The following is a 23,612-nucleotide window of genomic DNA, read 5'->3' on the forward strand; positions in this document are numbered from 1 at the left end:
CCTTGAATTACTGAGTGTTTGTTACATCATTGAGTATTCGTTAGATAACTGGGGTATGCGGGGGCTGGAGGGCGGGAGAGGCGAGGCTAGGAGGGAGGCTGTCAACTTGTCTTTGTTAGCTAGGCAGTCTTTATTTTCCAGTCTTGTCTGGGTTCCTTTATCTCACCCTAAGTATCCAAATCTTCCTTGAAATGGGGTTACAGGGCGTCCCCACCCCATCACTTGCCAAACCCTTATCGCCTGTCCTGGCCTACAGTCTCGATGGAAAGACGGAAAATAGGAAAAGAGTGATTGGATCGCGGTGGGGCGGGGGAGACGGCCAGGGTTCGGAGGCAAAGGGCTGGCGGGGAGGGAGGAGGCGTGAAGAGGACCTTAGTGCTTCGCTGGCTTCGCGCCCCCGCAGTGTCCTCCGCGCCCACCAGAAGGCGCCCCAGCGCTCTCATTCTCGGCGCGTAGCCTGACGCTCCTCCGCAACCGGCACCCGAGCCGAGCCGCCGGGATCTGAAAAGCCGGGCGGCGGCCGGGACTTTCCCGGCCCGGCAAGTGGGACAGGGTCCCAGGGAACCCCGGATTTGTTTCTGGGATTGGCGTGCGGCGGTTTCTCGACTCCGATCCCCCAACCCCGCAGGAAACGCCCAGAACCACCCCAGCGCGGTGGTCCACAAAGCCCGGAGAGTCCAAAGGCGGGCGGGGTCGTGCGCGCTCGGGAGGCAGGAGGACTCCCCCTCACTCAGATTCACGCCCGGCTCCCCAATCAGGACGCCTCCAGCCCCATGAGGACTCTCAGGCCAGGGCTGAGAGCCTGGCACAGCCCTGACCGAAATCTTGCAGCGGCCTTAAAGCGTTAAGACAGGTCAGTGCTGGGGCGGGACGCGGGACTGAGCTGGAGGCGGGAGGAGGCGCGCGCATCGGTCCACCTTGTCGCCCCGCACGGCTTCGCGAGGCCACTCACGGGGTCACCTCCGCCGGGGCCACCCAGCAGCGCGGGCGTGATTCTGCATTTTTCATGACAGGCAAGGTGTGGCGCTGCCCTCTGCAGCCCACCCGGGCCAGGTGATGCTCGGACTGAGGGGGTGGGGGATGCGTGGGCCAAGGGAGGCGGCGGGCCCCGGAACATCGGCTATTCTAATAAAACGATGCTTTTTCTACTTACGAGCCGCCGCGTCGAAACCGCTACCTTCAAAGGTCTCTTGATTCGTCGAGATAACAGGCCTTGGGGGTGAAAGGAAAACGAGATGAGGGAGAGGGCGAGAAGAAAGGAGGCCAGGAGACCCGAGGCCCGGGGAGTGAGGGGAGGGGGACGAGGGTACCGATTCGCTATACAAATCCTGGCGCGCGAGATGCGGGAAGCCCCAGCCGGGTCGGCTGGAGTCTCCGGAACCGCGGGGGCCCAGAGTCTCAACCCACGCTTTCGCTCACCACCTTCTCACCCTCCCACTCCTTCGCCACCCAGGATGCGGCTGGGCCGCCGGGCCCTCGGTGTGCTCGTCCTGCTGCTCGCCTGCGCCTCGCTGGGGCTCCTGTACGCGAGCACCCGGGGCGCGCCGGGCCTCCGGGCACCTCTTGCGCTGTGGACGCCCCTACAGGGCAACCCCAGGCCGGAACTGCTAGGTCTTGCCCCTGAGCCCAGATACGCACACATCCCGGTTAGGATCAAGGAGCAAGTGGTGGGGTGAGTGTAAGGAGTCGGGGTGACAGCATGGCACTCGCTGGGGGTAGTCTGGGAAGCTTCTGTTTCCTCTGCTGCTGAGCTCTGAAGCCTGGGCTCCCCAGAGTGGTTGTGTGTGTGGGGGGGGAGGGGGTGGTGAAGTAAGAGGTGGAGGGGGCTACTGAGTCTTGTGCTTCGGGAGTGGGGAAGGGAGGGTTGCAATCAGGGGAGGGCCCTGACTTTGTGAGTCCTGGTCATTCCCTGTGAAAGGAGTCCAGCTGGGGTCCTGATGGTGTGTAGGCAACTCTGAAACCTTAGCATTTGGTCTGTTCTATATCTCTGTAAAATCCAGATGTAGAGGATGGGTCATCTCATGGGTGGTCCCTCCTCTGGGGGACTATTTGAAGAGCAGTGATTAAGGGGACAGATTTTGGATGAAGAGGGTTGAATGGCGAAAGTGCGGGTGCTGTGTCAACCTTCCATGGGATGAGTAAGCTGTATGGCGGGGCTCTGAGGACCCTTCCTCCCGGCTTCACAGGCTGCTGTCTGCGAACAATTGCAGTTGTGAGTCCAGTGAGGGACGCCTCCACCTCCCCTTCCAGAGGCAGGTCCAAGCCTTTGACTTCACCAAGGCCTTTGACCCTGAGGAGCTGAGCACTGTGTCTGCCTCGAGGGAGCAGGAGTTCCAGGCCTTCCTTTCAAGGTACCCAGTGGAAAGGAGGGTGTGACTCTGCCTGTGGAGAGCCGTGGGAGGCCTGGAGGGAGGATGTGGTAGGAGAGAGAGCACCGCTCCCCTTGATTCCTCCTGTCCTCCCCCTCCTTCACTCCCAGGAGCCAGTCTGCTGCTGACCAGCTGCTCATAGCCCCTGCCAACTCCCCGCTACAGTACCCCCTGCAGGGTGTGGAGGTCCAGCCCCTCAGAAGTATCTTGGTACCAGGTGGGGAGGAGGGTCCAAGGGGGGGACCTAAACCACTGTGAGGGTGGCAGAGCCCAGGCTGGGTGAGAATGAATGAGGGAAGATTGGAATGCCAGGTGGGGGGCTTCTAATGAAAGGGAAACTGGAGGTCAGGGAGGGCTCATGAGGTGGGAGATGGAGACGGGGACAGAAGGGACTCTAGGATTGTGGGGAATTGCTGAAGACAACTGGAGAGGTTTGGGGAGAAGGGTGTGTTCTTGCTGACTGGCTGAAGTTAGACGGACAGGCAGGGCAGGCCACACAAGACCTACTGCTTTGATGGGAAGGAGTGAGAAATCAGTTACTCTGGGCTATGCCCTGCAATGTGCCCTGCTGTGGCCTCAATAGGAGGGATGGGGTGAAAAGTTCTGTGCTGTGTGAGGTGAAAGAGGGAAGAGAAAGGGAGGAATCCCAGGCTGTCTGTGATTCTGGTTCCCTCTCCTTGCTTCCAGGACTGGGCCTGCAAGCCACTTCTGGTCAGGAGGTATACCAGGTGAGAAGAAACATGAGGGTGGGGAGGCCAGGTGGGCATTAATGATGCAGGGAGGGCAGTGAGGCTGCCAAAGGAGGGATGGAAGAAGCAGGGAGGCAAGAGGTGGGTAGGGGGCATCACCCTGCACTCGCCAATCCCCTCTCCCAGGTGAACCTGACTGCCTCCTTGGGCACCTGGGACGTGGCAGGGGAAGTAACTGGAGTGACTCTCACCGGAGAAGGGCAGCCAGATCTCACCCTCACCAGCCCAGGGCTGGACCAACTCAATCGGCAGCTGCAACTGGTCACTTATAGCAGCCGAAGCTACCAGGCAAATACAGCAGACACAGGTGCGAGGCCTGGGTGGATGTAGTAACAGGCTGGGTGAACATAGGAAGCCAGAAAGGAAGGAGCAAGCAAATGGCAGAGGGTGTGGGAGACACTCAGGCAATGGCCAGAGCTGCCCAGACACACAATGGGCATTTCAGCTGGGCCAGCAGGGCCAAGGAGGGAGAGAAGGGGCCTTTGTTCAACTGGGGCTGGAACAGGCCAGAGGGAAACCCGAGCCTTGGGTGTGTCCCCCCTTCAGGCCAACCATGGTGGCCCCAGGAAGTGACCTGACCCAGGAACTAGAAGACTCAAGCTCTATTCCCAGCCCACCACTTACTAGAGGGCAAAGAGCTTTCTCTCCCAGAGCCCCCATTTATCCGCTGGCAAAAGGGGTATAACAGCCCTCCTGCTTCTCTCCAAGGCTTCTTTACCAAACCTACTCCCACTGGGGGGCCTTTGCACTTGCTGTTCCCTCTGCCTAGAATGCGCTTCCCCTAGATTTTTGCATGGCTGGCTCCTTATCTTTTGGATCTCAGCTCAGATGGTTCCTCTTCACTCTCACAATACTTGTCTTATTTTCTATTCAATACTTATCTGTACCTGAATTTTCTTATTTACTTAACCTGGAACCAGAGGGACTAGGTTCCTACCCCAGCTTTCTTGCCTAAGAGTTGGGTAATTATGGACAAGTTAATTTCTCTCTGCCTTCTTTTTCTGTAATAGGAATCTACTTAGTAGGGCTATTGTGAGGATTAAATGAGTTCATATAGTTAAAGTAATTTTACAAGTGCCTGGCACATAGTAAATGCTCAATAAAGGCTAGCTTTTAATGAAAACTTATCATCTTTCTCCCACCCATTAAAATGTAAGTTCCAGGGGGATACAAACCTTGCATTCTTATCTAACAGGGCCTAGAAAAGTGCAACACAGGGCACTTAAATACTGACTTACTGAAAAGAGAATGTTGGCCAAGCCCTAGGGGCCACATCTCATGTCTTTCTTCCCAGTCCGGTTCGCCACTGAGGGACACGAAGCTGCCTTCACCATCCGCATAAGACACCCACCCAACCCTCGGCTGTACCCACCTGGGTCTGTACCCCAGGGAGGTGAGACTGGTATGCTCAGGGGCATAGATCCAGCCTGACAGGAAGAAAGTTGGGAGAGGGTGGCCCTGGGAGGTGTCTTCCTTCTCCTCACTCGCCACTCTCCTCTGCACCTAACTCTGTCCCTCACTCCTAGCCCAGTACAACATCAGCGCTCTGGTCACCATTGCCACTAAGACCTTCCTTCGTTACAATCGGCTACGGGCACTCATCGCCAGCATCCGCCGCTTCTACCCAACGGTCACAGTGGTAATCGCCGATGACAGCGACAAGCCAGAGAGCGTTAGAGGTCCCCACATCGAGCACTATCTCATGCCTTTTGGCAAGGTGCACAGCCACAGGGCACAGGGAGGGGGCATGCCCTCAGTCCGCAGTCTCCAGGGTAGTGAATCCAGCATGAGGATTTCTGAAATGTAAGCTCCACGGGAGCTGTCTTATTTGAGTTGCCTTCTTAGAATGGTGCTTAGCACCTAATGGGGGCTCAATAAATAGTTGAAGGAATAAATGAACGCATGAATCAAACACATTACAAGACTCTCCCCCAGAACACCCACTCAGAGCCTCTGGCAGTAGGAAACTGCATGTTTTTTAAACCTAGCTCCCGGCCATTCCTAAGCACTTCCAAAGTTTGGAGAGGGGCACAGGCTGTTGGGCTTCCCAGGTAGCTCACTGGTAAAGAATCCACCCATAGGAGATGCATGTTGGATCCCTGGGTAGGCAAGATCCCCTGGAGGAGGAAATGACAACCCACTCCAGTATTCTTGCCTGGGAAATCTCATGGACAGAGGAGCCTGGCCAGCTATACAGTCCATGGGGTCGCAGCGTCGGTCGCAGACTGAACACACACGCACAAACAGAGGCTGTTGAGAGGGGTCAGGAGTGCGGAGTAGGCGGCAGAGGGCTGCGTCCTATCTCGGTAGCATCGCCAACCGTACTTACCCTTTCCCAGGGCTGGTTCGCAGGCCGGAACCTGGCCATATCCCAAGTAACCACCAAGTACGTGCTGTGGGTGGACGATGACTTCGTCTTCACGGCGCGGACTCGACTAGAGAGGCTTGTGGACGTGTTGGAGCGGACGCCGCTGGACCTGGTAGGGGAGGGGCCGCGGGATGGAGGGTGGGAGGAGGGCTTCCGGCAGGCTAAGGCCAAGGCCGGGAGACCCGACAGCAGCCAGCCCGGGGACGGAAGCAGAGCCTGGGGCACTGTTTGGGTCCTGCAGGGGTGGGGCGGGAAAGGACCCAGCAGGGAAGCCAGCCTGGTGGGGAGAGGGAGCCCAGACCTAACCCCTTCCAGTGCGCGTCCGGCCTGCAGCCATCCTCCCGCCCCGGCAGGTGGGGGGCGCGGTGCGCGAAATCTCCGGCTTCGCCACCACCTACCGGCAGCTGCTGAGCGTGGAGCCTGGTGCGCCAGGCCGGGGGAACTGCCTCCGGCAGAAGCGCGGCTTCCACCACGAGCTCGTCGGCTTCCCGGGGTGCGTGGTCACCGACGGCGTGGTCAACTTCTTCCTGGCGCGCACTGACAAGGTGCGCGAGGTCGGCTTTGACCCGCGCCTCAGCCGCGTGGCGCACCTGGGTGAGTGGCGCCCCCTCCAGGCCGGGAAGGGACCCTTCGGGGCTCGGGACCAGGGACGGCGGGATAGTGGGGAAATAAGGAGCCTGGGGCCCTGGGTACTACTGACCGACCACCCCGCGGAGCCCACAGCTGCCACCGGGGTCCCTAGAGCAGTTCTACGAAGATTTATCAAGACCCGTGCCCCGGGCACAGAGAAAGCTCCAAATATCCCAGCTCCAAACATCATTTAAACCTCAGCGGCCAGTACAGCCACTGGGTCTGCCTTGAGCTTCCCCACCACTGTCACCTAGGCCTCTATCCTCCTCCCAACCGAATCTCCTGGTTCAGGCCACCTCGGAGCAGCCAAGTCCGCATTTATTGAATTTTTGGGTGTGTGAGTGTGTGTTGCAGGAGGGAGGAAGGGAAGGAATCAGTTTTCAAAGCACAAGGTAAGGATATTGACACATTTTATACAAGACTCAAAGGGTTGATTTACATGCCTAAAGTCCTTAGAGATGGAGTCTTTGCATATGCACCCACCATATCCCAAATCTCAGTTCTCCTTTAGGGGCAGCGGTGCCTCTGAATCCTCAAGACCCTTCATTGTGTACTCCCCTTCCCTCTGCCCCCAGAATTCTTCCTGGATGGACTTGGTTCTCTTCAAGTGGGCTCCTGCTCAGACGTGGTTGTGGATCACGCATCCAAGTTGAAGTTGCCTTGGACCTCAAGGGATGCGAAGGCAGAGACTTATGCTCGGTACCGTTACCCGGGATCACTGGACGAGAGTCAGGTGGCCAAACATCGTCTGCTCTTCTTCAAACACCGGCTCCAGTGCATGACCTCAGAGTGATGGCCACTTGGGGCCTTTCAGTTGTCAGACTGGGCCTGCCTCCTTGTCCCTGCCAGGAATTCCTAGCAAACCCCACCAGCCAGTGACCACTCCACTGACTGTCCCAGTCTCCTTCAGAACTTGATCCCAAACAGGGGCTTGTCCTGGTGTCACTCCTCCTTTCTGCAAGTGCCCAGGGGCATGATGGAGCCATAACTTGTCCCACAGCCAGTGCCAAGTCCTCCCCCCAACCCCTTCCCCTAGGGCAGGAAGTGGGGGGTTGCTTTTCAAGTGCCAAAGAGCCCATAGGGGGACTCTAAAAACCTAAAGCAGAAATACTCTCCTCTCATCTCCTTGGTACTAAGGGGTTGGGGAAGCCCCCAGTATATAGTCCCAGGGCTGTGCCCCTATCTCTGGATCCAGGACTCTGTGCAGTGGCTGCAGCCTCACCCCCATGGAGAGAATGGAGTTGGAATGGGGGCTGGTGAACATACAGGGGAAAGCCGTTTTTAGTTGTGTCTTTGCAGTGCTTTGGGAGTGGAGGAAGGGGCACCGAGGGTCCATGTGCAGACACCCAGACTCATTTCATGGACCCCAGAGGCTCTCAGCTTCATTTTATTAGTTACATGAAGTCAGGGGACTCAGGGGCCATGGCCCGCCTCACACATGTCTCGTTGGGGCCCTCCACACACCAAATGACCGGGTCAGACCCACACTGTGCAAGTCTTTGGACCACTGAGCTCCTGGAACAGGGAAGGGACATGTCAGAAGTAGATTGGGTGCTCCCCTCCCTCACCCAGGATTTGGCAGTCCTCTCAGGGGCACACTGCCTGCTTTGGAACTTTAGTTCCTCAGTTCTTCACCCACAGCTGGGCCCAGTCTCTCCAGCTTAGTGTTATATTGACTAATCATTTCATCCCCATCCCTTTCCTGCATCTTCCTCCTAAGCCCCCTTGGAAAACCCCTCTGCCAGGGTCTCAGTCACTAGCTCACACCTCCCCCCGCCGTGGGCCAGAGCCCCCCAGCCTCCACTCCCGCCGCTGCCGCCGCCTCACCAGCCTCTCCAGGGCATGCGCAGCTGCGTCCTGGACACTCACAAACAGCTGCTCTGGGGTCACTCTGTCCAGGAGTCCTGCCTGGGTCAGCGTCCCCAGCACTGAGGCTGTGTGGAGAGGCGATCAAGTCCTCAGGTCCTACGTCCACACGGTGTCCTCTTCCCTCCCCACCAAGTGTCCAGTCACTCCCCCATCTCCAGACCCCTCCATCCTGCATATCTCACCATTACACTGAGCCAGGAGAAGGTGGATCCCAGCATCTTGGCATCGACTGGCCAGCTGCGGGGGTGGGTGGGGGGGAGGGAGTTAAGTCCTACAGAGTTAAGTCCATCAGAGGGTGTTCATGAAACCACAAGGGGACTTCCTCCTTAGCCCTCTCCCTCACCTGAACCACTTCTCTGGCCCCTGCAGCATCTGCAAAGGTGACACCACCGCAGTCTAGGACCACCACCCTGACAGGCTCGGCAGCTAGGATGGGAGAAGGCAGGAGGACTCAGATGCCTCCGTGGGTGGTGCCCAAATCTCCCCCCTTATCCTCCCACCTCACCTGCATCAGGTGGGCCACCTGTCTTTGGAGCCTCCTGTGAGTAGAGAAGGGGAGTCACCATTTCTGAGTCATGAGCACAAACATGCACCCAGTGAGCCCAAGAATCGCCCTTGGAACACCCACCTGTCTCCCTGCCCCAAAGAAGCCACACTTCCTCCCTTTGACCAGGTCCCTCACCTTGCTGCCTTCTCCAAGCCCCAGATGCCACTCCAGGACGCGGCGAAACTGCCCTCGGGTCCCAAAGTAAAGTGGTGCTGGATAGCTTAGGATGCAGAGCCCCGGGACCTGGAGGAGCTAAGGGGTCAGAGGGTCAGGGAACCATCCAAGTCTAACCTTCCCTTCCTTCTTTGGCTGTAGCCCACCCACCTTGTGGCTCTCTCTGAGTGGCCGGTAGAGCTCTGTCCCCTCAGCCAGTCCAAGTGCCAGGCACTGTACCCTGCGCAGGAAGCTGGGGTCAATTTCCCAGCCTGATCTGGCTGGAGAGTCACCCCAAGCACTCTGTTCTCTCCCGTCCTCTCATCTTGAGTCCCCTCATCTCTGCTCCCACCTCTGGGTGCGGCAGACCACAGTCATCATGGAGAAGACCACACCTACGGCCAGGCCCAGGTCCACACTCAGGGTCACGACAGCCACCCATGTGACCGTCCACACAGCCTGCAGGATATGGATGGGAGTGAAACGCCTAGAAGAAATGGCAGGCCCTCACTGCCAGGGAAGGCGGGTCCAGGGGCAGTGACAGCCAGGGCAAACGATGGGGAGGGAGGGCTCAGGAGAAAGTAGAATGACTGACGGAAGGGATGAGGTTGACCTAATAGGGGTACACACCAAGGGTAAGGACCTCACACCTTGAACCACCTGGGGAGTTACAAATACTCAGGTCTGAAGAGGTTCAAGCTTTACCCTTCACCTTGTCTCTGAGTAAAGGGATTAGGAGGTATACAAGTTGAAGGTGGGTAGGCTGCAGAACTCAGAACTGGGACAGTTAACTTTGATCAAGGGCAGAGGCCGGGGATGCTAGGAAGGTGGGAGGGGGCATCTGAGAGCAATGCTGCCATTTCTCACAAAGTCCACGCGGCTGATGCGCCATAGTTGAGGGAGTTCTCGCATCTGGAAGAACATCTGGCGCATGCTGGAGATGTTGATGCAGGCCAAGACAGCCTTAGGGCAGAGGAGGCAGGCTGACCACCCCCGTGTGTGGGGAGGTAGCCGCCCCTCCCAGCCATCCCTCCGCCTCCTCTGCTGCTTACCTTGGGCAGATAGTAGAAGAGGGGCCCCAGCCACAGGAGCACAGACAGGACAACCATGCAGGAGAAGAGGCCTGCCAGCTGTAGGGCAGGAGGGACAGAAGCAAGGAAGGGAGGGAACCTCACCCACCCCTCCTGGGAGATGGTCTCCTGCCTCTGTGTCAGCCTTCTGGGAAGTCTCCCTCCTCCCCAAATCCCCTTCCACACTGCTGTTCCTCACTTCTTAACCCCTTCTTGACATTGTGCTGCTCACTTTTTCCCTCGCCCAATTAAATACCTGTCATTTGTTGGTTTCCCCCAAGATATAGTTCAACACCTCTATTTTTGCAGCCTACCTCCATTTTAAAAGCCACTGTTGGATGACCCTAAAAAGCAGGCTAACCACATGCTTAGGACACCAACAAATACAGGAAACCAAAAATATCAGGGATAGACTTTAATATGTGACATTTCTTTGAAAAAGAATATGTCCTCACAAGGAAAAAGTCCAGAATTTTGTTTCTTAAATTTATTTTCCAGGTTAGTATTGTCCTTATTTTGAACTGCATATAGGACACCAGGCCCTTTCTCAGTGCTTAGAATCTACAGAGGTCTTAGTGGACCTTTCTTCTCTATGTTCTTCCCAGATAATCCCACTCCCCACTCACCTTCCCTCACAGATTCCCATGTTCTCTACAGGACTGCCACCTGGGTATCTTCCAATCTTCCACCTGTTCCACCACCACCCAACATGGATGTCCCTCCCTCCTTCTCCTCACCCAAGAACATGGCTCTTACCTGTGTGTTCCCACCAGCATCCACTAGTAGGCTAGTCGTAGCCAACGTGGCAGAGTTGGGAAAGCAAGAGAAGAGGGAGGAGACGAGGTTGGAGACACCATGTGCCAGGAGCTCCTGAAAGGATGCGGTGAGATGAAGAGGAGAGATACGAAGGCGTGGCTAGGAGGGGGAAATCACTTTAGGGGGCAGTCTGTCTCCTGAATGAGGCTGGGGTCCTCACTCAAAGTCACACCTGGTTGGAGTCAATAGTGTAGCTGTACTTGTCTGCATAGATGGAGGCCAGGGAGGCAGACACGGCAAAGGTAACCAGCGCCATGGGCAATGAGTCGGCCAGAATCCTGGGCAGCTCAGCCAGGCTGGGGAGGAGAGGTTGGGGAAATCTGCAGAAAGAGAGGCATCTACAGTGAGGGTGGGTTGGGAATAAGAAGGGTATGAGGAAGAGAGAGGAAATAGTACAGGGCAGGGCAGGAGGAGGAGTTGGGTGGGAGAGTTGTGAGAAAAGAAAACAAGTGCTTTTTCACTCTCTCTTACCCTCCGGGCAGCAACCCAACTATCTGGACATTGTATCTTGTGTCCAGGGAAGAGGTGAAACAGAGCACAGAGGCCAGAAGCACCTGGGAAAGAGAGTAAATTAGAGCATGGGTGGAGATGGCCCCCAGCAGAGGCTAGAAGGGGCTCAATATGAGAGGACTGTAACTCAGGATTAGGGGTTGCAGAAGCCCAGCAACTGAGGGAGCTGGGGTGTGTTTGGGATGGGTGCCTGACAACTGATTTAGAGTGGAGAGGGAATACCCTGGTTCTCCAACGGTTAGGACTCTGTTCTCTAAGGAGTCGGTTCAGTCCCTGGTGTCCGGGAACTAAGATCCTGCAAGCCGCGCAGCGGTTCAAAAAAAAAATAAAAAAAAGGTAAGGTAGAATGAAAGAAAGAGAAATGATGTGTGCCTGGAACTATGGAGAGAGATGGACCAGAGGAAGTGAGAGGGGACTGCTATGAGAGATAGTGGATATCGACAGGTAGAACCGAGCCATTCTAAGCAGGGAAGCTGGGTTACATCTAGGGATATATGGGGTATCTGTGGGGTATGAATGGAATGCTGTTTAACTGAGGAGAGAGAGAAATGTAGGTGGACGCCAGAAGGGAGATGAGCCTTGAGTTACAGTGAAAGACCGGGTGAGAGAGAAAAGGGAGTGGAGGTGCCGTGGCCAGAGACACCGCAAGGGGGCGCTGTAAGAAGAAAGAAGACTCAGGTTTTGTGAGAGAAAGGCGAACCCGTGGGTGGGAGATTCCCGAGGGTCAAAGCGCTCTGACAAGGCGCCTGGCAAAGCACACGTGTGAGCAGGACCTCTCGTGTGTGACCTCTCCGCGCTCCACGAGGGGGCGGCAGCGGCCACTTCCTACAGGGCAAGCAGGGTCTGCGTGGTGCAGGGGGCTGGCACCCGGGAGCCATCCTCACCATGGCGATTTCCCCCGGGATGGGGGTGGGTAGCCTGTCTCTGAATCTCACGTTCAGTTCCTTGACCGGCACGAGCAGCGCCAGGCTGAGGGCCGAGATGGTCAGTTCTGCGGGACTGCTGCTGGGCAGCGCCGTCAACACAGCAGCCAAAGTCTGTGGGCAGGGCGGTGAGCAGAGGGGCCTGGGGCCAGGGTCGACTGCCGGCAGTCGGATCCCCAGACTGAGGCGAGGCCTTCTCTCCCGGCTCCCAGTAGGGCTTCCACCTCCTCGGCGACCCTCACTGCCCCACCACCACTACACACTGTCCCTCCACTGGCCCTCCTTCCTTCCTTTGCGGGTTTCCCTCTTCCCGGGATCACTGGAAGCCTCCTCGCTGTTCTCCCACCCCCACCTTGAAAAGAGCGAAGCAGCCAATCTGACGCGGGAGGGGCACCCCCAAAAGGCTAGGCAGCTGGGACACAAGCACGTGCAGGGCGGCCCCGCTGGTCAGCGCTTTGACTACAGGCTCCGACAAGAAGGTGGCCAGGACGCCCAGCTGCAGGGCAAACATCCCCAGCTGCAGAGGAGAAGATGCCCGGATCACAACAGGAGAAGAGCAGACCAGCCCCGGCACAGGGCCGCCGGCTTCTCCGTGCACCTCTTCTGCCTAGACCGCCGCTGGACACTTGTCCCTCCCTCTCCCCCGGCGACACCGCCTGCCCAGCGTGGACTCCCCCAGTCCTTGCCCCCTCCACCCCCCTTTCCGTCCTCCCTCACCATCAGGGCCCCGCTCCCGAAGGCCACTGCCGCAGCCGCACCAACCCGCTGAGCATCCAACTGTTCCCTCTCAATTCCGCTCAGGTTCCCCGAGAGGGGTTCGGGCACCAGCCGCTCCACGGCGGAGCCGGTCATGAGGCTGAGGACAGCGAAAGTTCCTAGGGCCAGGGGAGAAACGCACAGATCACCAGATGTGCCGGCCTGGGGCGAGGTGACCGCCCAGGCTCCGGGCACTCTGCCAGAAAGGCTGCTGTCAGACCACCTCTGCTAGAAGGCTGGCTGCTCAGGTGAAGGCTGCGGGGCCAAGATCCCTGCCCTGCCCCTCCTGCGGATGCCCTGCGGACTACGCCCTCCTCTGGGTGACAGTGCATCTCTTCTCCCCTCTTTCAAGTCATAGAGATGTTCTTTTAAACCAGATTTCATGGAGAGGAAAAGTCTGAGTAAACTCCTGCCTCTCTGCACCCCCTCAAACCCCCAGTAGGCACTGCCTAGGTCAGAGGCTCAGGGCAGTCCAGCAGGGCATGGTGGAAAGGAAGGTGAGGGACTGAAGAGGGGAGTAAGAGTGAGGGAGCTTATAAGAAGGGAAGCCTCAACCCCCTGTCCATTTCACCCTACAGAGAGGGAAAGGAGTCTGTGGGTCACTCACCAGTAGACAGGTGTCTCCCAGTACCCAACAACGTGTAGATGAGGACGGGAAAGAAAGAAGTGTAGAGTCCGAACACTGGGGGCACAGAGGTCAGGAGGGCAAAAGCCATGCCTGGGGGCATAGTGGAAGGAAAGGTCTTTGGTATGTGGGTGAGGGGCTGGGGGCTGGGGGCCCACCCTCCAGGACCGCTCTTCCCCTCCCACACTCTTGGAGGCTGGCACAGACATGTTAAATCACACCACAGGAGGGAACTGAGGGGTTAACAGGCCTCGGTGGGTGGGAGGTCATGGGGCGGTCAAGGTCAGAGATCCGTGTCCTCGGTGTCCTGGGTGGGGGCAGGCGTTCAACCCGAGAGGTCTCTCCAGTTCCCTGAGCCGGACAGTGGCCAAGACTTCGCGCAGGATTGCACAGGTGAGGGGAGCTGGGGGTGGGGATCTGATGGAGCTCCACTGTCCTTACCGAGAACTCGGCCTCGGGTCCCTGTCGCCGAGCCCGCAGCCACACTAGCCCACCCACTTCACTTCCGGTTGCCAGGCCCTGTGCCCACCCGAAGCCCCCTAGAGCTTGGGCCCCTGCCAGGCTGTTGTTGGGGCTGCTCACCCTGGGGCACGTGCACGATGCCCACGGTCAGTCCGGCCACCGCGTCCCCGAGCAGCCAGGCCCGCCAGCGGTAGTGGGGCAGCCACCGCAGCGGAGGCAGCCGCGCCAGGAGCAGGCGCCACGCCCCCGGTCCAGAGCAGGCACTGGCTCGCCGCCGCCACAGCCGGGACCAGCGCGGCTCCGCGAGCAGCTCGGGCTCCTGCTCCGCGTCTCCGAAGAGCTGCTGGAACCGGGTCTCGGTGAGAGGTTCCCTGAACTTGGCGCCCAGGGGGGACTTAAGGTCGGAGGCCTCTCCCGGACCTGGGCAGGTCCTGGCGCCCGGTATCCCACTCATTTCGCCCTTGGCTACCTCCAACTCCGCCCAGCCTTAAATACCCCTTGGCCCAGCCTTAAATACCCCTTGGCCCGCCGCCGGCCCCGAGGCCCGCCTCCTTGGAGCAGAGTCCAATCCCGTCCCGGAGGGAGCCCTCTCTTGGGGACCTTCTACAGTCAGGAGACAGCTGCGCCTTGGGGAGGGGGCGTCTCTGTGTTAGGCGTTTCCCTCAGACTTCCTTGGTGCGATGGCTGGCTCTGGAGCCTGCTGTAGAGGAACCAGAGAGATAGGCCAGAAAACAAATGCACCCAAACACCCAATACCCACCAACGCTCTTAGGTCTTTTGACTCCTGCTTCTCACTCCCGGCGGTTTCTTTCCGCATTAGCACCTGGGGCACAGACAGATGCTGACTCCTCTGGGGTTGCTGGTCATCCTCAGGGCTGCTGCATGGCCCACAAGAAAGTTCAGCGGTGTTCCAACCTCCCTTTCTCCCCACAGACCCTAATTCTCACGGGGCAGAGCTTCTCACCAGAAAATATAAGGGGCTCCACTGGCCTCAGCTGTTTCACAGACCACCTAGATGGAAAGCAGCTACATGCATGGGATAGGGACCACCACCCCACACCTAGATGGAAAGCAGCTACATCCATCGGATAGGGACCACACCCCACACCTCTGCTGGGAGTGGCTGGGCCCCAATTACCAATTCAGGGCCTCAGGGGGGAATACTGAACAGATAGCAAATTTTTATTTTATTGCTCAGAAGGCAAAAACACTGAAGCACTATTTATTGCATTCCAGTGCTATTCACAAAGTAGGCAGTCAACGATACGTATGTGGTTAAATTAAGTACGAAAGGGTCACCCACCCATGTCATGTACCCCTGAGGTCCCTGAAGAGATACAAAGCTTCTGAGCTCCAAAATCCTGCTAGTTGCCCCATCCCCTCCTCCATTCACAAGAATGCTTAGCACCCCTCCCCATCACCCTCTGGTCCCTAGTCCCTGACCCCAAAGCCCTGGGTGTGGGGTACAGTGAGGGTGGGTCTCCCCTCTTCAATTCCTCCTATTGTTCCCCAGAAGTCTTATCTGGGCTGTACGTCCTGTCCCCCCCTTAAAGGTCCCTCCCCCCATTGTGGCCAGAGAGACCTCAGGCCCACAGGGAGGCTCCAGCTCCTCCTCAGCCTCCCACCCCAGCAGCCTATTGTCTGCTGAGGAAGCTCAAGTACACGTGACTGGGCCCAGGGGACGAATGGACACAGTGGACACACCGATGACCAAGGACCCAGGCAGGACAGGGCATCTGGACGCGAATCTCTGCATGTTTGGGTCTCGGTCCCAGGGCCTGTCCCAGAAGTTGGGAGGGGTGAAGACCTCCACTCTTAGGTCTATGGCTTGAAGAAGAATCCCTTCCTGCTCAATATGGATATGCTTTGCGACCTCCCAGACAGCAAAAATAAGAAGACCCAGAGCCGGAAGGGGCCAGAGCCCCCAGCATCTCTCCACCTCCCCATGTTCCCTCAGCTGAACATGGTGGCCTCAGAAAGAAAGGTACTGTGGGCATTCAGTGCTTTAGCATCTGGGTGTTGGGGGAATGGTGGGAAGTCAGCCCACAGCAGGCTTTCCAGTGGCGTCTAGAACAGAGACCAGATGGGAGGGAAAGGGGCTGGATAAAAGGAGGATACATCAAGGTTCTAGGGTTTTCCTGTAGCCCCAAGACCTGGACTGAGAGATGCTGCAACTGCAAGTGAGGGACAAAGATAACTACATTTTTTTAATCTTACATCCCACACCCTTCTCCTTTTACCAGACCTTTCCTCCAATGACTGATTTGAGGGGCCATCTGATCTCTTCCACACTCCTTTACCCCAACTTCAGCTTCCCTTTCCCTCTGCTAAGACAGCAGCTTTAGTGATATAACAAAACCTTTATTCTCAGAAAACAGAAAAATCAAAAACAAAACCAATAATTTCTATCTGGCCCTTGCCCCAGCCCTCCCACCCACCCACATATCCTCCTTTTGGGGGGACCTGTGATGCATGCATAGGGGTGGGAGCTGAAGGAAGCTGTGTTCCTTGGGCAGAAAGAAGTCTTTTTGAATCTAGGTGCCCTCCTCCAAGTTGACACCACTCCCAGCCTTGCCCACCCTCCAGACACACCAAGAGGGAGGAATTCTGGAGCAGTGCCAAAAGATTGCCCTGAAGTTCCTGGGGGAACAGAGTGGCTGAGTCAGCACCACCCCCATGGCCTTCACCAGTTTACAGCTCATCTTCATCCAGCTTGGCAAGTCTGGCTTGGCAGGGAGGGGTGTCCGGAATTGGTGGAACTGGAGGAGAGTCATGAGGAGCCTGGAGGACGGCACTGGGGGCCTGAAAAGAGACTCAAGTCAGAGAATCAAAGAAGTTCAGGCATCCACCCTCACTCCTCTCTTGTCAATGTAAGCCCCTAGTCAAGCCATACCCTCTTGCCAGACATCTCAGATCATCTGAGACCATCAGCTTCTCCCAGGGTTAAACTGGAGTCAGGGAGGGCAAGAGATTGGAAGTAGGAAAGGGGCAGACAAAAGGAAGGTGGTGAAAGAAAGGAATGATATGGGGGTTTGGGGACCTGGAACCGAAAGAGAAGCCCTCCCCATTCTGCCCTTACAACCAGGGAACTTCATTCCTCATACCTGTGTGTCCAGGTGCAGGGGGGCTCTGGCCACCTCCCCCTTGGGTGACAGCAGCAGGGAGGGGAGAGAGCCATTGATGGGAGTGTGTGTGCTGAGCTGGGCCCGGTCTCCAGGCCGAATTCTCCCCGGGCTCCCCACCCCGGGCCCTCCTGGCCGCCCCAGGCTGTTGGTCTGACTCTCCCGTCTCTGGTACTCAATGGGTGACTGCAGCGCTGAGGCAAAGAGAGGGACAGAAGGAGGGTTACAGCAAAGCACACCCTTTCCCAGAGGCTCTGCTCAGGCCATCTTCTCCCACTCTGCCCTCCCCTCCCAAGGACTGTCAGCCAATGTAGGTTGCTTTAGGGGGATTCTAAGTTACTAAATCTCAAGTTAGTAGTGAAAAAGTGGAGATGAGGGGAGAGGTCAGGGATCGGAGACTGGGCAGGGAGGGATTCAGGAGATCAAAGGGCTGAGGGAAGATGGGAAGGAGTGAGGGGGTGGGCTTCACCATTGAGAAAGTCCCGCTGGCTTTCCAGGATCTGGGCCACTTGCTTGATCCAGGCCTGACTGACCACAGGGTCTGCAGCCTGTAGGACGTAGCGCTGGATCCTACCCTCTGGCCCTCTGGAGGTCAGTGCAAACCGGCAAGGGTCACCTTGGAGGTTTGCCTCCAGTCCCAGGCAGCTCACCTGGATTGGCAAAGAGGAGGTAGCCCCCAAATTCTTCAGCCCCTACTCTGGATCCTGCCCCCTCCAACAAATATCCCAGAGCCAGATATTCTCTCAGAGGCCTCCCTGACCCCAGTCAGACCCGTCTCGGGGGGTCCCCCTCCCCACCTTGATGCTGTTCTTGTACACATAACCAGGCTGCGCTCCACCTCGTGCTCCTCCTCCCAGGGCCTCGCTGAAGATGACAATTTGCTCGAAGAGAAAGACACGCCTCTCTCGGCCTCGGGAAGAGAGCAGCCCCCCAGCCTCCGGCTCCGTGACCCAGAATGTGTCCTGGCCCAAGAGCTTTCCCTGGGCAGTCAGTTTGCCCTAAAACCAAAGGAAAGTGGCCTTTGAGAGAAACCAGAAGAGAATAGGGGGCCACTCTCTGCTCCTCCCTCCTTCCCCTGACACTCCGACCAGCCAGCTCCTGTCAACCCCAGGAGAGGAGGACAGCTCCCTATAGGAACTCTCTGCTCCATTCCCGTACCTCAAACCCCCGAAGTCTCCCCAGGGTCATCATGTCATTGCAGCGCTTGGGTACGAAGCACATGACCTCCACCGCTTGCTGGGACACAGGTAAAGAGAGGAGCATTGTCAACGTTGGGAAAGAGGCCTCTTCAGACCTCTTCAACCAGCCTCCCCCTATAAACCAGATAGGAACCCAGGAGACTAAGAAGATAAGGTGTGCCTGGTGTGTCCTACGAGACATGGGAGCCCTCACCTCCAGCTCTTCTGTATCCATCCCAGCTCTCCTATAATATTTGAGAAAATCCTAAGACGCAGAAAAGAAATTCTCAGAGAGGTCATGAGGACATCCTCAAGACGCCTCACACCCTCCCCTGAGGACACAGGTGAGGGCCCCCAGGAATTCGAGGGGGAGCCTTAGGAACAGTGGGGAGATGAATGAAGAAAAGGTTGTCCCAACCTGCTGTGCCCCCCAGGAAGCAGGTGGCCCTGACCTTGAGCAGCAGCTGGTACTTCATGATCCTCTGCACTGGTTTGATGAGGAGGTCGTTGAGCTGCAGGCGGTGCCCCAGCTGCTGCCGGAGTTCCTGGGGATAGAGACAGACGGGGTGGTTTTGCAGCCTGGAAAGCCCACTCGTACTGATGATTCTGTCCCTCTTTCCCCAAGGTATCTCAGCCACTGACCTCAAAATAGCTGTCCCCAAATTCTGATACCACATGCTCTGATTTCGGCTTATTCTGACAGTACACCACGTACATATGCAGCCGGCGCTCCTAACAAGGGTACATTTTAAGAAAGAGTCGAGGCAGTGAGGCCTGATCCACTCCCAAGCCCCTCCCCTTCTGGAAGCCACGCCCTCAAGCCTCACGTGTTTGATGAATAGCTGAGCCAGCCAATCAGGATCCTTCAAACAGCGCTGTAACTCCCGAAGGAAATAGCTGGAGGGGTAGACAGGGAAAGGCATGTCAAATACTCCATCCCAGGCAAGTTAGAGCTGTCTGCCCTGTAGTGTTACCCGGAAAGTCTTTCCAAACCTTCCTCAGGCCACAGTGGGCCCATGGGCAGGACACAGAGACCACCAGACATATGCCCCTTCCCCCTTGCTCTCAGGGGATCCATCACTTACTCTCGATGCCACTCATAAATTTGCTGGATGTTCCCAAACACAATCCTGTCACGACCTCGAAGATTCTCGGGTACCCCTTGAGCAGCCATGGTGGCCATGTAACCCTGTGGGAAGGTGGGAAGGGAGCACGCGTGTGCTTGTGGGGCCCGTCCCAGTAGGAACCTCAAAAAGTCCAGGAAGTCTGGGAGACTGGGAGGGTGGGACAGAGGAGCAACGAAGCACCTTCTACACAGCCCTGGGAAGAGGGAAAGGGCTGGGCCAGGGCTGGAAAGGGAAAAGGGAACTACCTCCACAATCTGCCCCAAGTCGTCCACGTACATTTTCTCTGTCTCTACCAGTTCACTCAGGACGTACCTGGGAAGAGAACAGGTTTAGCCACTTCCTCTTTCCTGGACTAGAAGCCCCTTCATTACCACGGCCAACCTCAGAGGAAATCCCAAGTCTCAAATCTAAAATGTGAGAGACAGTCCTCTGCAAGTTGTGTGATTGGAGGGGGGAGGGCAGGGAGAGAGAATGTGTAGACACTTACATACTCCTTTCCAGAGCCTTCTTCTTCTGTTCCTCTTCACTTTCAGGGGCTTGGGACAAAGTCTCCTCTTCAGGGGGCTGGAAGGAAGAACATCTCAGAGTAAGCAAATGGATGACCCTTGGGTGAGGGAAGCCACCCCAGACTTATTTCTTCATGTGTGCTTGGTCTCTAAGTCATGTCCAGCTCTTTGCAACCCCATGGACCATAGGCCCCTAGGTTCCTCTGTCCATGGGATTTTCCAGGCAAGAATACTGGAGTGGGTTGCCATTTTCTTCTCCAGGAGATCCTCCTGACCCAGGGATCCTACCCGCAACTCCTCTGTGTCTCCTGCATTGACAGGCAGATTCTTTATCACTGAGCTATCTGGGAGCCGTTATTTCTTCATACCTGTGTCATATCGCGGGAGCCTCCCAACAATGTGGTCAGCAGGTTCAGTTCTGGCAGCTCCTCCCCCGTGGCTATGGCTGGTTCCAGCATCCAGTTCTAGGGGCCAAAGGTCAAGTCTCGAAGGTCAGGGACAATAGCTGTGTCTCCCCATGACCAGTGGCACCCAACCCACCCTCTCCCAGCGTTCTTCATGGATGTCTTCCATGCTTCTGTGGTGCTCCCTGCTCACCTCATATGGTCCAGCCCGGCCACTGTCTGCCTCAGTCTCCACACTGAGACAATGTTTGGAATGATCCAACCATCTTCTCAGGCCACTGACTGGCCGTGGGGGGCCCGGGGAACAGGGGCCAGAGCTGAGACCAGAGCTGGGGCCAGAGGGGGCAGCCAGACCCGAGGCAGCTGAAGCTGAGATACTCCCCTCACTGCCAGCAATGGAGTAGGACTCTGATGGGGTGGGGTGGGGTGGGGGGAGAAAGGGAATGACTGATGTTGCTTCAGCTCTAGATTCAGGGTCCCCAGGGAGCTCCCAGAATTTCCATTCTGTGATACTCAGCCCCTCTCCCCCAGGGCTCACTCTCTTGCCATCCTCATTTGGCTTGGCCAGGAAGAAAATTTCACCAAGGCACCCTTGGGAGGAAGGACAGTAAACACCTGGCTCCCTAGGCCTGGCACCCCCAGTTACATGTGGAGGTTCCTTTATATCTGAGCATGGCAGTGGGGGCAGCCATCTGGGCAGACATTGGAAGCTGGGGGTGGCCATCTGCTCTCTTATAACCCTCCCCCTTGCAATGGGTACAGACCATTCTCTGAGAAAGGGGGGAAGAAAAGAGCTAAGAGCCCATCTGCCACCCCCAGACCCCTCCTCCACCAATTGCAGTAATCACTATGAAAAGGAAAGACTTCTGCAGCCCACCTCCCCAACACAAGCACAAACCCAACAAGGGGGCAAGTGAGGAGAGCTCATCAGAGTTATCCTTGGCCTAGGCTCAGGGACAGAGAAGCTGAGATTTGTCAAAGAGCCCCTGGTAGCCCCCTCATCCCTCATTCCTCCACCCCCCTGTCCCTCTACAGACCTTAAGTAGATTTTCAGCAAAAAGATTTGAGGGAAGATGTGGTTCTAGGCCTAAGGGGATTGTGAATGAGTTCTTCTCCTATTCAGTTGAGAGAAGTCCCTTGCCCCTTCCCCAGTTTCCTTAACTTGAACTGATAGAAATGAAGGCAGAGGGGATTCTTTGAGATCACCTATTAAGTCACTATCCTGGAAAAGACAGGTATAGTCTCCAGCCTCTAAATCCCTAGGGCCGGGACAAACGTAAGTCCTGAACCCCTCAACCCGCCCCCGACTCAACACTGAGCCCTTGCGACCTTACACTCACCACGTCCCCCCCGGGCGAAGCAGCAGCCGCATTTTGCCAGCACTTTTCGGATCACATGGGGACAGGCACAGCGACCCTCCTTTTGCCCCCCCCGCATGGCGCCCGGGCCCCCCCGCACCTCCCACCCGGGCCGGCCATGCAGGGGGAATCACGGGGGGCGGGGACGGCGCAGGGTGCACACCCCCCTCCCTCCTACCCCGCTCCAGGCTGGGAGAGGGGGGGAGGGAGGGAATAGAGAGCGGGGGTCCAGGGGTAGGCGGAAGTCTGGTCTGGAAGAGGGCTGGGGGCTCTGCAGAGAGGGTGGCGCGGGGCCCGGCCGCCGAACTGGGCGGGGAGGGTTTCCGGAGCCGGTGCGGGGCCCAGGGTGGTCCAGATGTCCAGCGGGGAGGGGAGGGATGGTGGAGGAAGCTGGGCCGGGATGCTGCAGCCGCTCCCGCTCCGTCTCCGGCCTCTCGGATTGGGGGTGGTTCTAGGCCCGGGCAGAGGAGGAGGCGGGGGCCGACTCCCCGAGTCACTGGCGCGGCGCGGGTCCTGGCTGAGCGGCGAGCGGAATAACAGGCCCCGCCGCCCGGCCGCCGCGGGGAGGGGCCTCCGCGGCCCAGCTCCGCCCTCTCCCTCTGGTTTCCCCCTTCAGCCGAACCCCCCCTCCCCCAGGCACCACTACGTTCCCATTTCACATCCCCAGCGCCTCCGCCCCTCCCCTCTAGCCGGGGCTCCCCAGCCCCCGGGTTCCCCCTCCCTCCCGCATCTCCAGCTCCGGCTGCAGAGCACTGGGGTGGGGGTTGAGCCCCGCGGCGGGGCCTGCCAGGGTAGCCCCTCGGCCTCTGCAGCGGAGAAGGGCGCAGAGGATGGGGCCTTGGCCTGCGCGAAGATGTCCCGGGGTTGGGACTGTCCCAAGCCGCGCGGGGGGAGCGAGGGCGGGGGACGAGGTCCCCCAGTAGAGGATGCATGAATGGGGAGCTCTTTGTGGGGAACACAGCCCAGGTGCCGCCCTCTCGCCGGACCCTTCTTTCCTCCAGGCCCCGGGACTCCAGCTGAGGCTAATCACCAATTAAGGCGAAGTCCTGGAGACTGGGCTGGCGAGGGGCCAGGGGTGGGGCGCGGGGACACTCCGCCAGCGGGGCTCGGGACCCGCTGAGGTGGAGGACTCACAGTCGACTAGAGGGCGAGAAGAAGCGTGGAGGTCTCAACGTTTCTATGAGTCTCATGCAAATTAGATGCGAACCTTTATGCTAATATGAACAGCATATTTTTTAATTCGCCACTTTGCGCAGGATGGCAAACTGGGCGCCACCCCACCCCCAGCTTCTTACCGAGCAGAGGAACCCAGGCGGGGACCTCACGATCGCTCTCCCCTCTCTGATCCCCCTCCGTACAGTTAGATCCTGGCTCGGTACCCCCCGGCCCTAGGGGGCTTCTCTTCGAGGGCTGCGGGTACAGAGCAGTCGTAAGGAACCCGCCCTCCAAGCCCAGCCTTCGCCTCCCGCTTCCCCTTCTGTCAAAATCCACTCTTTACAAAAGGGTCGCCGAGGCTAGGGTGGAGAGAGCAGTTAGTTCACCCCAAAACGTGCCTACGGTCCTCTTAATGGAACTCTTGAATTCCTGCGACTACTCCGCGGAATTCTTGTCTGCGGGTATGTTGAGTTGTGGGGTGCAGCCGTCCTGAAGCCCGCTAAAGACCCCGACCCCACCTTGGTCTCCCTTCTTACCCCCTCCTGCCCGGGTAGGGCGCATGCGCGCAGCATGCCCCCCATGACCCCCAGTATCCGGTCAGTGCGGCCAGGGCCAGGGCGATCCGGGGGCTTCATGCTGGACCCCTACCCTCCTCCAAGTCTCAGAGCCGAGGGGGCGCGGAAGCTGGGGGGCTCTGAGGCCTCCGTGCGTCCGGGGAGTTGCCGCCGCCGAATCCGCCCCCCTGCCCGGCTCCGCCCCCACTCCCACCCCAGCCAAACTTTTCTAAAGGGGTAGGGTTGTCGCTTTCTCTACAACCGGAGTTCAACAACAAACAAACCCCTCTTAATCCCAGCTCCTCCGTCGAAGCACGATCCAGGGCTTCGCTGTGTTATCCTGGAGCCCACTAAATGCATG

The 23,612-nt window shown here is 57.8% G+C and overlaps 3 protein-coding genes across 17 annotated transcripts; 1 reads left to right on the forward strand and 2 right to left on the reverse strand.

Moving 5' to 3' along the window:
* The first annotated feature begins 391 nt into the window (after nt 1-391).
* Nucleotides 392-7,396, forward strand: B4GALNT1 (beta-1,4-N-acetyl-galactosaminyltransferase 1). 4 transcript variants are annotated; one of them, XM_069584841.1, is made up of 11 exons: nt 392-853; nt 1,454-1,672; nt 2,187-2,351; nt 2,480-2,586; nt 3,057-3,097; nt 3,245-3,425; nt 4,413-4,511; nt 4,645-4,835; nt 5,458-5,598; nt 5,840-6,080; nt 6,692-7,396. In XM_069584841.1, exons 2-11 carry the CDS (start codon nt 1,455-1,457, stop codon nt 6,907-6,909), a joined length of 1,602 nt encoding a protein of 533 aa, XP_069440942.1. In that variant the 5' UTR covers nt 392-853; nt 1,454; the 3' UTR covers nt 6,910-7,396. The 4 variants fall into 4 exon arrangements, with proteins under 4 accessions (XP_069440942.1, XP_069440941.1, XP_069440943.1 ...); XM_069584840.1 differs by having other exon boundaries at nt 433-853; nt 4,413-4,520; XM_069584842.1 differs by lacking the exon at nt 1,454-1,672 and having other exon boundaries at nt 446-853; nt 4,413-4,520.
* Nucleotides 6,510-16,194, reverse strand: LOC138437477 (solute carrier family 26 member 10-like). Of its 11 annotated transcripts, none has more exons than XM_069584830.1 (19): nt 14,365-16,194; nt 13,968-14,187; nt 13,368-13,478; nt 12,722-12,879; nt 12,357-12,521; nt 11,966-12,118; nt 11,043-11,125; nt 10,744-10,891; nt 10,512-10,625; nt 9,738-9,815; nt 9,553-9,648; nt 9,038-9,144; nt 8,857-8,926; nt 8,668-8,784; nt 8,491-8,524; nt 8,329-8,411; nt 8,168-8,222; nt 7,944-8,050; nt 6,510-7,631 (listed from the first exon to the last, which is right to left on the reverse strand). In XM_069584830.1, exons 3-19 carry the CDS (start codon nt 13,474-13,476, stop codon nt 7,593-7,595), a joined length of 1,716 nt encoding a protein of 571 aa, XP_069440931.1. In that variant the 5' UTR covers nt 13,477-13,478; nt 13,968-14,187; nt 14,365-16,194; the 3' UTR covers nt 6,510-7,592. The 11 variants fall into 11 exon arrangements, with proteins under 11 accessions (XP_069440931.1, XP_069440935.1, XP_069440932.1 ...); XM_069584834.1 differs by having other exon boundaries at nt 12,767-12,879; nt 13,968-14,190; nt 14,365-15,697; XM_069584831.1 differs by having other exon boundaries at nt 13,968-14,190; nt 14,365-14,959.
* On the reverse strand, nt 16,188-23,457 carry ARHGEF25 (Rho guanine nucleotide exchange factor 25). 2 transcript variants are annotated; one of them, XM_069584836.1, is made up of 16 exons: nt 23,234-23,457; nt 22,838-22,952; nt 20,378-20,592; nt 20,149-20,244; nt 19,762-19,838; nt 19,520-19,586; nt 19,233-19,336; nt 18,975-19,044; nt 18,790-18,879; nt 18,600-18,692; nt 18,362-18,412; nt 18,128-18,205; nt 17,767-17,967; nt 17,439-17,619; nt 16,952-17,163; nt 16,188-16,649 (listed from the first exon to the last, which is right to left on the reverse strand). In XM_069584836.1, exons 1-16 carry the CDS (start codon nt 23,330-23,332, stop codon nt 16,539-16,541), a joined length of 1,860 nt encoding a protein of 619 aa, XP_069440937.1. In that variant the 5' UTR covers nt 23,333-23,457; the 3' UTR covers nt 16,188-16,538. The 2 variants fall into 2 exon arrangements, with proteins under 2 accessions (XP_069440937.1, XP_069440939.1); XM_069584838.1 differs by lacking the exons at nt 22,838-22,952; nt 23,234-23,457 and adding an exon at nt 21,525-22,059.
* Nucleotides 23,458-23,612: the final 155 nt, after the last annotated feature.

This window comes from Ovis canadensis, chromosome 3 (assembly GCF_042477335.2).
Source record: "Ovis canadensis isolate MfBH-ARS-UI-01 breed Bighorn chromosome 3, ARS-UI_OviCan_v2, whole genome shotgun sequence".
Taxonomy (NCBI): domain Eukaryota; kingdom Metazoa; phylum Chordata; class Mammalia; order Artiodactyla; family Bovidae; genus Ovis; species Ovis canadensis.

What these genes read in the sequence shown, in the direction of transcription:
- B4GALNT1 (XM_069584840.1), top strand. Translation starts at nt 1,455, where the DNA reads ATGCGGCTGGGCCGCCGGGCCCTCGGTGTGCTCGTCCTGCTGCTCGCC. An exon ending in CTGGTCAGGAGGTATACCAG is followed by an intron (nt 3,098 to 3,244) that starts GTGAGAAGAAAC and finishes CCCCTCTCCCAG; the next exon opens with GTGAACCTGACTGCCTCCTT. An exon ending in ATCTCATGCCTTTTGGCAAG is followed by an intron (nt 4,836 to 5,457) that starts GTGCACAGCCAC and finishes ACCCTTTCCCAG; the next exon opens with GGCTGGTTCGCAGGCCGGAA.
- LOC138437477 (XM_069584825.1), bottom strand. Translation starts at nt 14,301, where the DNA reads ATGAGTGGGATACCGGGCGCCAGGACCTGCCCAGGTCCGGGAGAGGCC. An exon ending in TCTTCTACTATCTGCCCAAG is followed by an intron (nt 9,649 to 9,737) that starts GTAAGCAGCAGA and finishes CTCTGCCCTAAG; the next exon opens with GCTGTCTTGGCCTGCATCAA. An exon ending in CGCATGCCCTGGAGAGGCTG is followed by an intron (nt 7,632 to 7,943) that starts GTGAGGCGGCGG and finishes TCCCTGTTCCAG; the next exon opens with GAGCTCAGTGGTCCAAAGAC.
- ARHGEF25 (XM_069584836.1), bottom strand. Translation starts at nt 23,332, where the DNA reads ATGAAGCCCCCGGATCGCCCTGGCCCTGGCCGCACTGACCGGATACTG. An exon ending in GCCGGGCTGGACCATATGAG is followed by an intron (nt 20,245 to 20,377) that starts GTGAGCAGGGAG and finishes TTTGGCCCCTAG; the next exon opens with AACTGGATGCTGGAACCAGC. An exon ending in ACTTGGGGCAGATTGTGGAG is followed by an intron (nt 19,337 to 19,519) that starts GTAGTTCCCTTT and finishes ACCTTCCCACAG; the next exon opens with GGTTACATGGCCACCATGGC.